The sequence below is a fragment of the Onychomys torridus genome, chromosome 15 (genome assembly GCF_903995425.1).
Source record: "Onychomys torridus chromosome 15, mOncTor1.1, whole genome shotgun sequence".
Taxonomy (NCBI): domain Eukaryota; kingdom Metazoa; phylum Chordata; class Mammalia; order Rodentia; family Cricetidae; genus Onychomys; species Onychomys torridus.
Genome location: NC_050457.1, coordinates 28,086,887 through 28,099,497, shown reverse-complemented (window position 1 = coordinate 28,099,497; position 12,611 = coordinate 28,086,887). Strand labels below are relative to the sequence as shown.

The window sequence follows — 12,611 nt, the reverse complement described above, 5'->3', positions numbered from 1 at the left end:
TACTCATGTTTAGAGTCTCAAGGTGTGTCAGATAGACTGAAGGAGAAACTTGTTCTGACAGGTTATGTCTTGGACACTACAATTTTTAGAAGGGTAAGGGGAGGCTCCATCTAAGAAGATGTTTTCCATTTAACGGAGTGAAGTTAAGCTTCAAGAGCAATTTCTAGATAGCAAATATGAGTGCTTTGGCCATCTTGTCCATTGTGTATCACTCTGCTCAACTTCCTTCTTAGTTCCCCCCAGTCATAATAATGCCATGCAGTGTATTTAATCAGCTTCCACCTTTGTAGGAAATGGAGTCTGTATATAATTTGAAATGGCAAGCAATTGTGCTACAGCTCCTTGAGAGTTCAAGCAATTTGACAGACTTTAAACAGGGTAAAAGATGATTCACAAAGCCCCCATATCTTTTAGAAATGATATGAAATTGCTCTGAACTACTTCTAAGTGGTCAGGAATGGCTGGAAAGCTGTCCTAAGCTGCTGCTATCTGCTTTTCATTGCCTGGTAAACTAGCCCATAGTCAATGAGTTAAGCCTTCATACCAGGTTCATCTTTTGCTATTTTCTAAATAAGTAAATAAGGGAGTCCCGCAGGCAGATAGGAAGGACACTACCTGCAAAGCCGTCTTCGGAAAACATCAGAAGCTGGCATAACACGTCCATTTTAACGGTAATGGGTTCTTTATTATTTAATCAGGACGGCTTCTGGGCGATTCATGAACCACTTATTGAATCACCGAGTTTAAGAAATCTGAAAAAAAATATTGGGAGTTGGTAAACACCATCTCCTGATTGATCAATAGCACCTAGTGTTGCAGAATGACATGAGACTGTATTCTAGTGGCATTTTAAGGCCATGTCTTGGGTTTTGTTTTTCCAATTAAACAGTGAATAATGGATCTCTATAAATCATAGAAAGCTCATTGTTAAGTCAATGACATCCTTGTTCTATACAGTCTCCAAGTAGAGGAAGGTATGCATTTTGTTGATTGGGTGGTAGTTCCTTAGCAATTACTTCTTTCAAGGTTTCTTTTTCTTGAAAAGAAAAGCTAAAATAAAGTGCTTTGATGCTTTTTGAGCCAACTACAAAACATAAATGTAAACTGAATCCTTGATCAAACTGCAAAATGCCTCTGGATTGAAATATAGATACAAATACAGATAAAGACATCACTCATAGCTGTTAAAGCGATTAAGCTCAATGCATAGAAAATGGAACAAAGAACTCTTTTAAAATTACTATTTTATCCTTGTGATCCAACGAACTGATCTTTTTAACGAAGCTTATGGTTAAAATCTTTTGTTGCTTGGACAAATTATAGTAAGATTTTCGTTAGTTCATTATTAGTGGAGAAGGGAGAGCTGAGTTTTCTCCCAAGCCTCCTCCCCTTTTAACATTTATCCATTTCCTAGTAGTTTTAACTTCAGGCATTTCCATGAGGATACCCAAAAGAACACTTTTTTAAAAAAATACAGGATAAATAACCCCATTAGAATCCTGTCAACATTCATTTTGCTTATATATATAAAATACAGGAAAACAATTAAGATTATGTCTTTGGATTAACTACTTTCATTAATTCAATGGACTGCTATAATGCAGGGATTACTGATTCTACATCCCTCCCAAACCAGTGGTCAATTCATTATATTTTAGCAGTAATCAGAGAGTCCTTTTGTAGTGTCTTAACAGCCATAATATATTTCCAACTACACAAGACCCAGCAGGAGCTCAAAAGTAGTCCATGTACCTATGCTTCTGCATGTTGGTAGGACATAAAAGAACACACATGATTTTCTACATGTCTACGGCACAGGAATAGTAGGCTGTGGTCCTAGTGTTTCGTGTACATGGCTGGTACTTGCTAATGAGCTGTAGAACCCCCAAGAGGACGGAAACAGAATACAAAGGGGAAGACAGTGCACTTTTACAGCTCAAGAGGACTGCCATTGAAAATATGCACAAGTACTGAGCATGTTCCACAGCTTGTCTTTACGGTGACAGACATTGAGATTTTATTGTGAAAACAGAAGCCAAGACAAGAGAGAAATTTCAGATCTGGTCAAGTTTCCACAAAGAGGAGAAGTTCAATAGTGTTTACAATTTATATAAATGAGTTCATCAAAAACCACCTTTTAAATGATATTTTCAGTGCTCTGTGTTAAAAATGACCAGAGATATCAACCAAATTCTTTATTGTCTTTTTAAAGCACTTCACCCAATCTGACACTAAGCAAGTATAATATTATAATGTTTTCTTACTAAGATTAAAAATTTTTAGTTCACAATACAGTTAATCGGGACAACTTTTTGAAATGAATTTCCAACTGAATAATTGTACTAATAAATTTTTAGAGCCTATTTTCAACATTCATCTTTTGATTTTTGAATCAAGATCTGTGCTGAGTAATTTAAACTTTCTTTTCTACATAATCATAAGATTTCAGACTCTATGACCTGGCTACTAATAGTTAAGGAAAATTTTAAAGCATAATTTTATCCTACATAAACTGTCTGAATTTAAAACTTTTATAATACAATTGTGCTAATATGAAGTATAAGATAAGCTACTTTCTAAAAATAATGTCCAGTTTGCATTTAATCTCATCTCCCCAAGTAAAAAACTAGCACCAAACAGCTAAAGTAATAGTACAGCAATAAACTATTGCAACCTTGATGTTATTTAAAATAGTAATATTTATGATTTTAATAAATATCAACTGATTTGTATATTATAGCATTGAACATTATGGTACATAAAATATCTAATGATATAAGCATTATGATTTAAACTCATTTAAACACTCATAACCCTCTAAGATTAAAAAGATAAACTAACATGCATGGGCCACACTGAAAGCAACACTCAAGTCTGCTGGGTCCTAAAGTCCAATGTGAGTGCCCACATGAGTGACATGAGAAAAAATATCTCTTTTCCTAAACACAAGGTATACTTGTGCTCACTCATATCTATAACACCTATAGGATCAGATTCTTGGTATTCGCATCAATAACCATGAAGAAGCTTCTCCAATTGTGGAAAAGCTAGACAGCTGAAAGCCTTCCTCAAAGTGCTCCCTTCCTGGATGCTCAGTTTAGCTGTTGCTTTTATTTGTTGCTATTAGATTCTTTAACAAGCCTAAAGAATTCAGTTTTTTCACCAGCATCACAAAATACTGAATAACTTAATTAAAGTTTAGCTTATTCTCTACTAAATTATACAAATGTAAATTCCTTCTGAAAACGCTTCCCATTTACAGAACAATTCTAATCCCTCATTATATCAATCACACTTACTTCTCTTCCACTTCTACCTTATTCACTGTTTGTGCCACACTGGTTCAGGAAAGCATGTGGGAGAGAGCTGAAATGTGAGTGGACCCAATGAGACAAATCTGAAGCCCTATGCCTGAGGCTTCGGCAATGAGTTTCTTCTAGAGCGATTCATCATTACTCTCCAGAGATTACTTACTCTAGAAAGCTGGTGATGTAGTCTCGGCTGCAGGCAGACCAGGAAAAGGGGTTGGTGTTTGCAGTAATATGAGCTGCCATAAGTTTTGCTGCTTCGTGACCTTTCGTCCCACAAGAATTTCCAATTCCATCGTGGTTCATACCAAAACTGTTTTAAGAGGAAGAAATAGAAGACAGACAGAAAGAAGTAAGGAAAAATAAAACAAGCCTGCTATACAGTCTTTATTTCCTTATTGGGTCATTTATTCGTTACATCAGGCTTTGATGAGGATAGACCAGTCCTCTAAAGTAGTGTAGGACTAATGCTAAGTGACAAAAGAATAATTCAATGATGAAATGTATGTCTAAATCTCTGCATTTGTATGTTTTCACACGTTATCAATGTCACATGACTCAATCACTACTTAAGCAGAAAAGGGCATATATGTTAATCCACACTTCACAGATGAGAAAACTGAAATTTAGCAAGATAAATGACCCATTACAGATCATGTCATTTTTTTTTTTTTACAGAACTCCACAATTACATGAGTTAGTAATGTTCATTCTATTGTCCTCAATACAAAAGGGCATGACAGAAAATGACAAGATTCATTGAAGTATAGGCAATGGCCAATCACTCAAGGACTTTCTCTTATGAGCATTGATAAAGGAGAATGCAATAAATAACTTACATCCCTGTGTGTTTTTGAAACACCTTTTGAAAACCCTGACATATTTAAGAATTGTGGCTTTTCTGTGCATGGCCTCCAATTTTCAAAGCTTACCCTTCTTTGACATTTCTTTTTCTGTCCTAAAGCCTTAGTGGACTTATAAATATACTTCAATTAAAATAACAAAAACGAAACAAAAAAAAAATCTTGAGCCAGGCAGTGGTGGCACATGACTTTAATCCCAGCACTCAGGAGGCAGAGCCAGGCAGACCTCTGTGAGTTTGAGGCCAGCCTGGTCTACAGAGCGAGATCCAGGACAGGTACCAAAACTACACAGAGAAACCCTGTCTCGAAAAAACAAAAACAAAGATGCAACAAAGAAAGAGAACTACAGACTAATCTCCCTCATGAACATTGATGCAAAAATACTCAATAAAATACTTGCAAACAGACTCCAAGAACACATCAAAACAATCATCCACTATGATCAAGTAGGCTTCATCCCAGGGATGCAAGGGTGGCTCAACATATGAAAGTCTGTCAATGTAATACACCATATAAACAAACTCAAAGAAAAGAACCACATGATCATCTCACTAGACGCAGAAAAGGCATTTGACAAAATCCAACACCCCTTCATGATAAAGGTCTTGGAGATATCAGGAATACAGGGAACATACCGAAACATAATACAGGCAATCTACAGCAAGCCAACAGCCAACATCAAATTAAATGGAGAGAAACTCAAAGCAATACCACTAAAATCAGGAACAAGGCAAGGTTGTCTCCTCTCCCCATACTTATTCAATATATTGAAGTTCTAGCCAGAGCAATAAGACAACATAAGGAGATTAAGGGGATACAAATTGGAAAGGAAGAAGTCAAGTTTTCCCTATTTGCAGATGACATGATAGTATACATGAGTGACCCCAAAAATTCAACCAAGGAACTGATACAGCTAATAAAAACCTTCAGCAACATTGCAGGATACAAGATCAACTCAAAAATCAGTATCCCTTCTATATACAGTAGACAAACAGGCTAAGAAGGAAATCAGAGATACATCACCCTTTACAATAGCCACAAATGATATAAAATACCTTGGGGTTATTCTAACTAAGCATGTGAAGGATCTATATGACAAGAACTTTAAGTCCCTGAAAAAAGAAATTGAAGAAGATGTCAGAAAATGGAAAGATGTCCCATGCTCATGGATAGGCAAGATTAACATAGTAAAAGTGGCGATCTTACCAAAAGTAATCTACAGATTCAATGCAATCCCCATCAAATTACCAACACAATTCTTCCCAGATCTGGAAAGAATAATACTCAACTTCATATGGAAAAACAAAAAATCCAGAATAGCCAAAAGAATCCCGTACAATAAAACAACCTCTGAAGACATCATGATCCCCGACCTCAAACTCTACTATAGAGCTACCATAATAAAAACAGCTTGGTACTGGCATAAAAACCGACATGTGGACCAATGGAATCAAATTGAAGACCCTGACATTAACCTGCACACCTATGAACATATAATTTTTGACAAAGAAGCCAAAAATGTACAATGGAAAAAAGAAAGCATCTTTAACAAATGGTGCTGGCATAACTGGATGTCAATGTGTAGAAGGCTACAAATAGAATCCTGAGAACAGGAAGAAGCAAAGTGCTAGAAAGGTCCCCAGAAATCCACAATGATACATCCACTGTAGACTACTGGCAATGGTCAAGAGAAAGCCTGATCTGACCTAGTCTGGTGATCAGATGGCCAAACACCCTAATGGTTGTGCTAGAACTCTCATCCAATAACTGATGGAAGTGGATACAGAGATCCTCGGCCAGGCCCCAAGTGGAGCTCCAGGACTCCAATTGTCGAGAAAGAGGAGAGACTATAAGAGTGTGAATTGTTGAGACCAGGATTGGAAAAGCACAGGGACAAATAGCCAAACTAATGGAAACACATGAATTATGAACCAAAAGCTGTGGATCTCCCAACTGGATCAGGCCCTCTGGATAAGTGAGACAATCGAATAGCTTGAACTGTTTGGGAGGCACCCAGGCAGTGGGACCGGGACCTATCCTTAGTGCATGAGCTGGCTGTTTGGAACCTTGGGCTTACACAGGGACACTTTGCTCAGCCTAGAAGGAGGGGACTGGACCTGCCTGTACTGAATCCACCAGGTTAAATTGAATCCCCAGGGGAGTCTTGGCCCTGTAGGATATGGGAATGGAGGGGAGGGACTGGGGGGAAGGTGGGGGTGGGCGCGGGAGGGGGGAGGACAGGGGAACCCATGGCTGATGTGTAAAATTAAAACACAAATATAATAAATAAAAAAGGAGAAAAACAAACAAACAAACCCAAAAACTTGAAAAGGATATGATCACTATATAAGTATACTCTTTTTAGACAAGGAGCCAGATGATTAAGTTGAATATTACTTCAAAAATGATTATATTTCCAGTATTACATCTAATAAATGTACCATGGTAGAAAATTATCTTAAGCACAAAACAGGTAAGGAGAGTTGCTATAGGAAGTATGGACAGCTAGTCAGAGCAGGTAAATACAAGGTGGTTAACAAATGTAAATATCAACATGTGCTCTCTTGACAATGGAAACACATGATTGTCACCTAACAGATGAGATTAGATAAAAGGTATGTTTACGGAAAAGATGGGATGGTCATCATTAAGTACATTATGAATGAGTTAAAGAAAGTATTATCTATGCATGCATATGGGATTAGAAGTGAGGAGCCAGTAATTCATGTGCAGGAAGTAACATAAACAAATAGAAAAATATATGAGAGTATCCAGAGCCCTAAAATGAAACAAATAACCTTCCCCAAACATGACATGACATTAATATGATATCAACACACTGGAGACAACTTCCTTGAATGATCTTCTAGGGATATGAAGGCAGAGATTCAAGGTGAATTAGACACAATTGGATCAACACAATCAACTACAGTTTGCATGTGAAATTCAAGACAATGTAATATTCCTTGTATTAACACTACTATGCTTCTTTTCCCACGTGATAATTAAAAAGTGACTTCCTTTTAGCTGAAGTCGTATACCTATCCATGTCATTTGTGTGGGCACAGGTCGCTGTAAGGGAACCAATACTGAGAGCCCCAATTGCCTTGCGTACTCTTTTCTATAAACAAAAATGCAAGCTTCTACTTTTAATGTCATATTTCCCTCATCTTACAAAAGAAAGGCATATCTTTTATATAGTCATAATATCACACTACATTGCCTTGAAGTACATGAGCATGGTTGCCAAGAAAACAGACAAATGGAAGCATTTGGTGTCAATATTAGAAGAGAATTTGTTTGCTGTAACTATTGACACGCTGGCCATTACTAAACCTCTTTTGAAGTAGGGATTCCATTTGTCTGAAAATGTGTTACTGTCTGTATAGGTAATACAGCCTCCATTAAAACCAGTAGGGGCCACCAGAAGGAGACCAGAGACATAAAAACTCTGCCTGTTACCCACAAAACACTGCATTAGGCACAAACTATAATGTTTCCATTCTAGGAGCTGCTTCAGATTAAATGAAGCTAGAACCACTTGGGTTTAAGATAATTACACAAGCCAGGCAGTGGTGGCATACGTCTTTAGTCCAGCACTTGGGAGTCAGAGGCAAGTGGATTTCTGTGAGTTTGAGGCCAGCCTGGTCTACAAGCAAGTTCTAGGACAGCTCCTGTCTTGAAAAAGACAGCTACACAAATGACAACATGGGCGGGGAGGGATGTTACCAAAGAAAACCCTTTAGGAAGCCCTCTAGCTTTACCTGCTCTTCATAAACTTGGAAAATCACTTAACTTTGGAGGTCACACAGCAGAGCAATATACTTCTTCTTATTATTATTATTATTATTATTATTATTATTATTATTATTATCTTCCACCTAGTTTTGATAACACCTCTGAATATAGATTATAACTGTTTCCTGGGTCACTTTGTAGCATCTATTTTTGCTGACAAATGTTGCCTTTTGTTTTGTTTCTTGAGACATGCTCTCTCTTTGTATAGCTCTAGCTGGCCTCACACATAAATCCTCCCACTTCCATGTACCAAGAGAGGGGATTACAAGTGTAGCCATTTATAATTTCATATATGTACACTATGTATTGACAGCCCACTCTGCCTAGCTCCCTATAATCCCCTTCCATTCTCGATCCTCCCCACAGAACTCTCCATCAAGTTCACATCTGTTCACAAATCATTGTCTACTAACTGGAACCTACAGCTATTAGATGACTAAAGTAGGATTAGTCGACTTTTCACCTCTGTGTACACCATGCCTTTTCAGTTTGCTGTCTCTAGCTTTGTTTCACACTATCCAGCTCTTCACATGGACATGTTGAACATTTAAGAAAAGATTTGTTACACACACACACACACACACACACACACACACACACACACACAAAGAAAAAGAAAGAAAAGATTTGTTCAAAACAATAACAGGAGGCTAACTAACTACTTGGCCTATCCACTCACTGAAATGATTGTCTATCTCCTATACCACCTTTCTTCTTTCTTAAGCACTCAAGTACCGAAAGTCCCTCATCCTATCACAAGTTAGGACATTCATGTAAGATGATTATGCCAGATATGACTCAGCAGTTTCTGAATCACGTTAATGCCCCCTTAGCCCAACAGGTACAAGGTCATAATGTTTGCATACAAGAAGAGCATCTTTGGAAACTGTGAATAACTAATGGACAATTACAAAACTTTTCATTTGATGAAGAAATTAATAAAAGCTGCCTGGTTATGTCTGGTCAGTGCTGGCTCTCTTTGGCTTAAGTCACCTGACTTAAAATGAGGTCTTAATCAAGAAACCTTATCTGTCTTGTTCATATGACTTAATCTCATTTCTATTATTTTTATGCCTGAGGAACTCAACATCCATTATTACCATTATGTTCCATATTCTCAGACAAAAACTTATAGCTATCCACAGAACTCCCAGGTGAACAGTTTCTTAAATGAATCTTTATATCAGTTCTATTTTAATTTTGTTTATGATTAGTGAATGTGAGCATGATGTGTGTGCATGAACAAGCCACAGCACATGTGTGCACAAAGGTAAGAGGACACGACAACCTTGTGGATCTGGTTTTCTCCTTGAACCTTTACATGGGTTCCAGGCTTGCACAAGTTCCTTTACTTGACAAACCATCCAGTAGCCTTTACCTAAATGACTATGATAAACTTAGTGAAAGTCTTAATAATGTGAACTGAGTATAATGTGCTTAATTGGTTATCAAAGTTTGCTTTAAACAGAGCACTATTCATGATATGGGAGAAAATGTTGGACACCATACAAACTCTTTTGTACAGCAAGTGCTTTGCTCACTGGCCACCTTCCCAACCCACAAGCAACATTATTATGTGCAGTTATATCTATTTATTACATTTATTTATATATTGGGAGACACATGTGGAGGTCAGAGGACAATGTGTGGGAATTGGTTCTCTCCTTGTACCCTATGGGTCCCCAGGATCAAACCTATCAGGCTTGGCAGCAAGGGCCCTTAACCACTGAACTATCTCATTGGTAGCCCAGGTGGTAAGATTTTTAAGAACTCCAACTAGTCCTTGAAAGATGAGGAAGAGAAATTATCAGCCTTGTTCTATCACCTTCCCCAGTTAAGGAGGTTTTATCATTCCTTCATTGCATAGCTCTCCCAAAATGACTTGACTGTAGTCATTCCTTCTTATTAAACCTCAGCCAAAGTGCTATATCTCATATTACAAATCCTTGGAACCAACTCATGTGAAAAGTCTGGCGTGGCCATGCACCTATCATCTTAGAATCTGAATAGTGAATACATGCACTAGCATGCACACTACATACATACATGCATATGCATGCATACACACAAATAGACACACTACACATAATACATACATATACACACACACACACATATATACATGCTGCACGCACACACAGAGTAAAACATTTTAAAAGGAAGCATCTAGTAGGTACATATATAGAGAGCAATTTGTTCTGTAACTTAGAAATTGGCTTTTCCTCTCAGATAAATTATGAGATAGCCAAATTGACTTTGTAAACTGATTTATGTTTCAATATTTAAAGCCAATTCTTGCATTGCTTCATGACACCATAAGAAACAAAAGAACTCAGAAGCAATTGAAAGAATTGTTGTTTTTTTTTTCAAGGAATGGCCCTCCTAACCCTATTTAGTTAATTTCACTAAATTAGTGTCTCTGAAATACTAAATAGCATATGATAACATTTTCAGAACTAGCAATTAAGTAAAATGGAGTGCATTTTAAATTTTTCAATAGAATTTAAATTTACTGAAGAAGTTCCAAATGGAATTAGTATTACCAAAAAGTTCTGCAGGTTCTGATTCTCCTTCATGTCTAAATTTTCAAATTTTGTAAATTCTTACTTTTATTTATAAACACATGCCATGAGTACTACATATCCCTAGCCAAACAATTTTGTTCTCCATTTTGGCTTCTGAATGAGAGTGGGTTAGAGGACTATGTTCTTGAAATAACTGACCAAGAGTCAGCCAGAAGGAAGGAAGAGAAAAATTAATAAAAATATGTGTTCCTCAGAGGTAGGATCTTTATCATCACAGTAGACACAAAACATCATCTCTAACTCAATAAATCTCTAGAATCACGTGCTCAGTAAATCTCAAGTCAAAAAGTGTTGCCTGAGTGCCAGACTAACTGCTGGTTAAATGTCAGTCATGAGAGAAGGAGCTGGGGACTGTGCATATCTCCCTTAAAGTGAATATTGTTTCCTGAGCCTTGGGTGTGGGAGTGTTTTGTAGATGTATCCAGAGAGACTGGGATCCACAACTCTGCATTTTGATCGGCTGTGGTTTTTTTTTTACTGGTTTCTCTCTATTGCAAAGAGAAGTTTCCGTGATGAGCCAAACTGTACAGGGAAAAACTCAGGAGGCCTCAACCTTACACCAAGAACTATAGGCAACTGAGTAGAGCTGGGAGCAGGAGACGTGTCCTCCCCAAGGAAGAGCTCACCAATTGGTTGTCCAGAGCCAAATGGTCAGCCCTGAAAACGTACATTCAAGTTACATTACATCGACTGAAAAGGCTACATTTAGGAATATATATGAATACACATATACATATATGCATGCAATAACAGTTAAGGGAAAAAACAGGCCGTGAATTTGAAGGAGGGGGGAAGAGTATATGAGAGAATTTAGAGGGAGGAAAGAGAACAGAGAAATGTTCTAATTAAATTACAACCTCAAAAATAAAAAGGAGTAAATGATGAACTGAAACTATAGGTAACAAGAGGGAAAAAGGAAAGTTTGATTCAAAATCCATGGTGTCAGACCAGGTGGTGGCTCTCTAATAAAGGCCAATTACATAGGTGGTGGCTCTCTAGCTGAGGCCGATTATATACTAAAGACTGTTCATTAAACTAAGTGTTTTAACTAAGAGAAAGACTATCATGTGTGACAGGACATGAACACACATGCTTTTTCTCAGATATCTTATCTATAGACTAACCTATTTTTTCAAATGTTTTCATTTGAAACCACATTAACAAAGCAAAATTTTCTCATATATGGAAATTATATAATCACCAAAGGCAGATTTTAATTTTTCACTGTTAAAAACATTTAAACAGCAGCTTATGTGTAATGCCGTTTTACTTTTTCTTACATTATATTAATAATTAGCTGCCAAAATAATGTAATGCATCTTGTACCACAAAGATTCTGGTGCACAATTTTTAGTAGATTCTTTTTGGAGATTTGTGGGACTAAAATAGAAAACAGAGTTTGCCGAGTATAAATTTAATCTGTATTGCACCCTGTGGAGTCTGTTGAAAAATCATGTTTTCATATTAAATTCAATATGCAGAATCCAGATTTATATACATATGATAGAAAAGGAAGATGAAAATCATTTGGGGAGATGAGCAGGACCCAGGAAGAGATGAACAGGGGGTAATGGAAGGACAGACAGAGCAGACTGCAGTGTGGATGACAATGTAAAAACAAAACCCATCAGCTGGTACACTAACTGAAAAACATTTTTTAAAAAATGTGCCTAGTTCAAATTTTGAATCTAAACAGGTTTCATTTTTAAATTGAAGATAATCATGTTGCTAATACATAAACCTCATTTTTGTTAGTTCATTATGGTACTTTACCCTGTCAGTCATTTAATTAAATGTGTACAGTGTGTCCAACACATCCTTTTCATTTCTGCCACTAAAGGAGAAAAGTAAATAGATGGGACCATTCAATTCTTCAGAAGAATCTTACATCACAAGACCAAAGCATTGTTTCCTAAAGTTATTAAATATGATAAAATTGATTTTAAAATATAACTTCTCTGCCAGACATGATGACTTACACCTATAATCTCAGAGGTTGTGATGCTAAGCAAGAGGACTATGGGGAGGTTGAGGCTCTCCTGGACTACACGTGCATT

The 12,611-nt window shown here is 37.0% G+C and overlaps 1 protein-coding gene across 1 annotated transcript in view; it reads right to left on the bottom strand.

The window, feature by feature from the left end:
- Adamts6 (ADAM metallopeptidase with thrombospondin type 1 motif 6) overlaps window positions 1–12,611 on the bottom strand; it is a 241,420-nt gene that overhangs the window by 143,476 nt on the left and 85,333 nt on the right. The window contains exon 10 of the mRNA XM_036207143.1: window positions 3,475–3,621. Within this exon, the coding sequence (XP_036063036.1) occupies window positions 3,475–3,621 (147 nt within the window). The remainder of the gene's footprint in view (window positions 1–3,474; window positions 3,622–12,611) is intronic.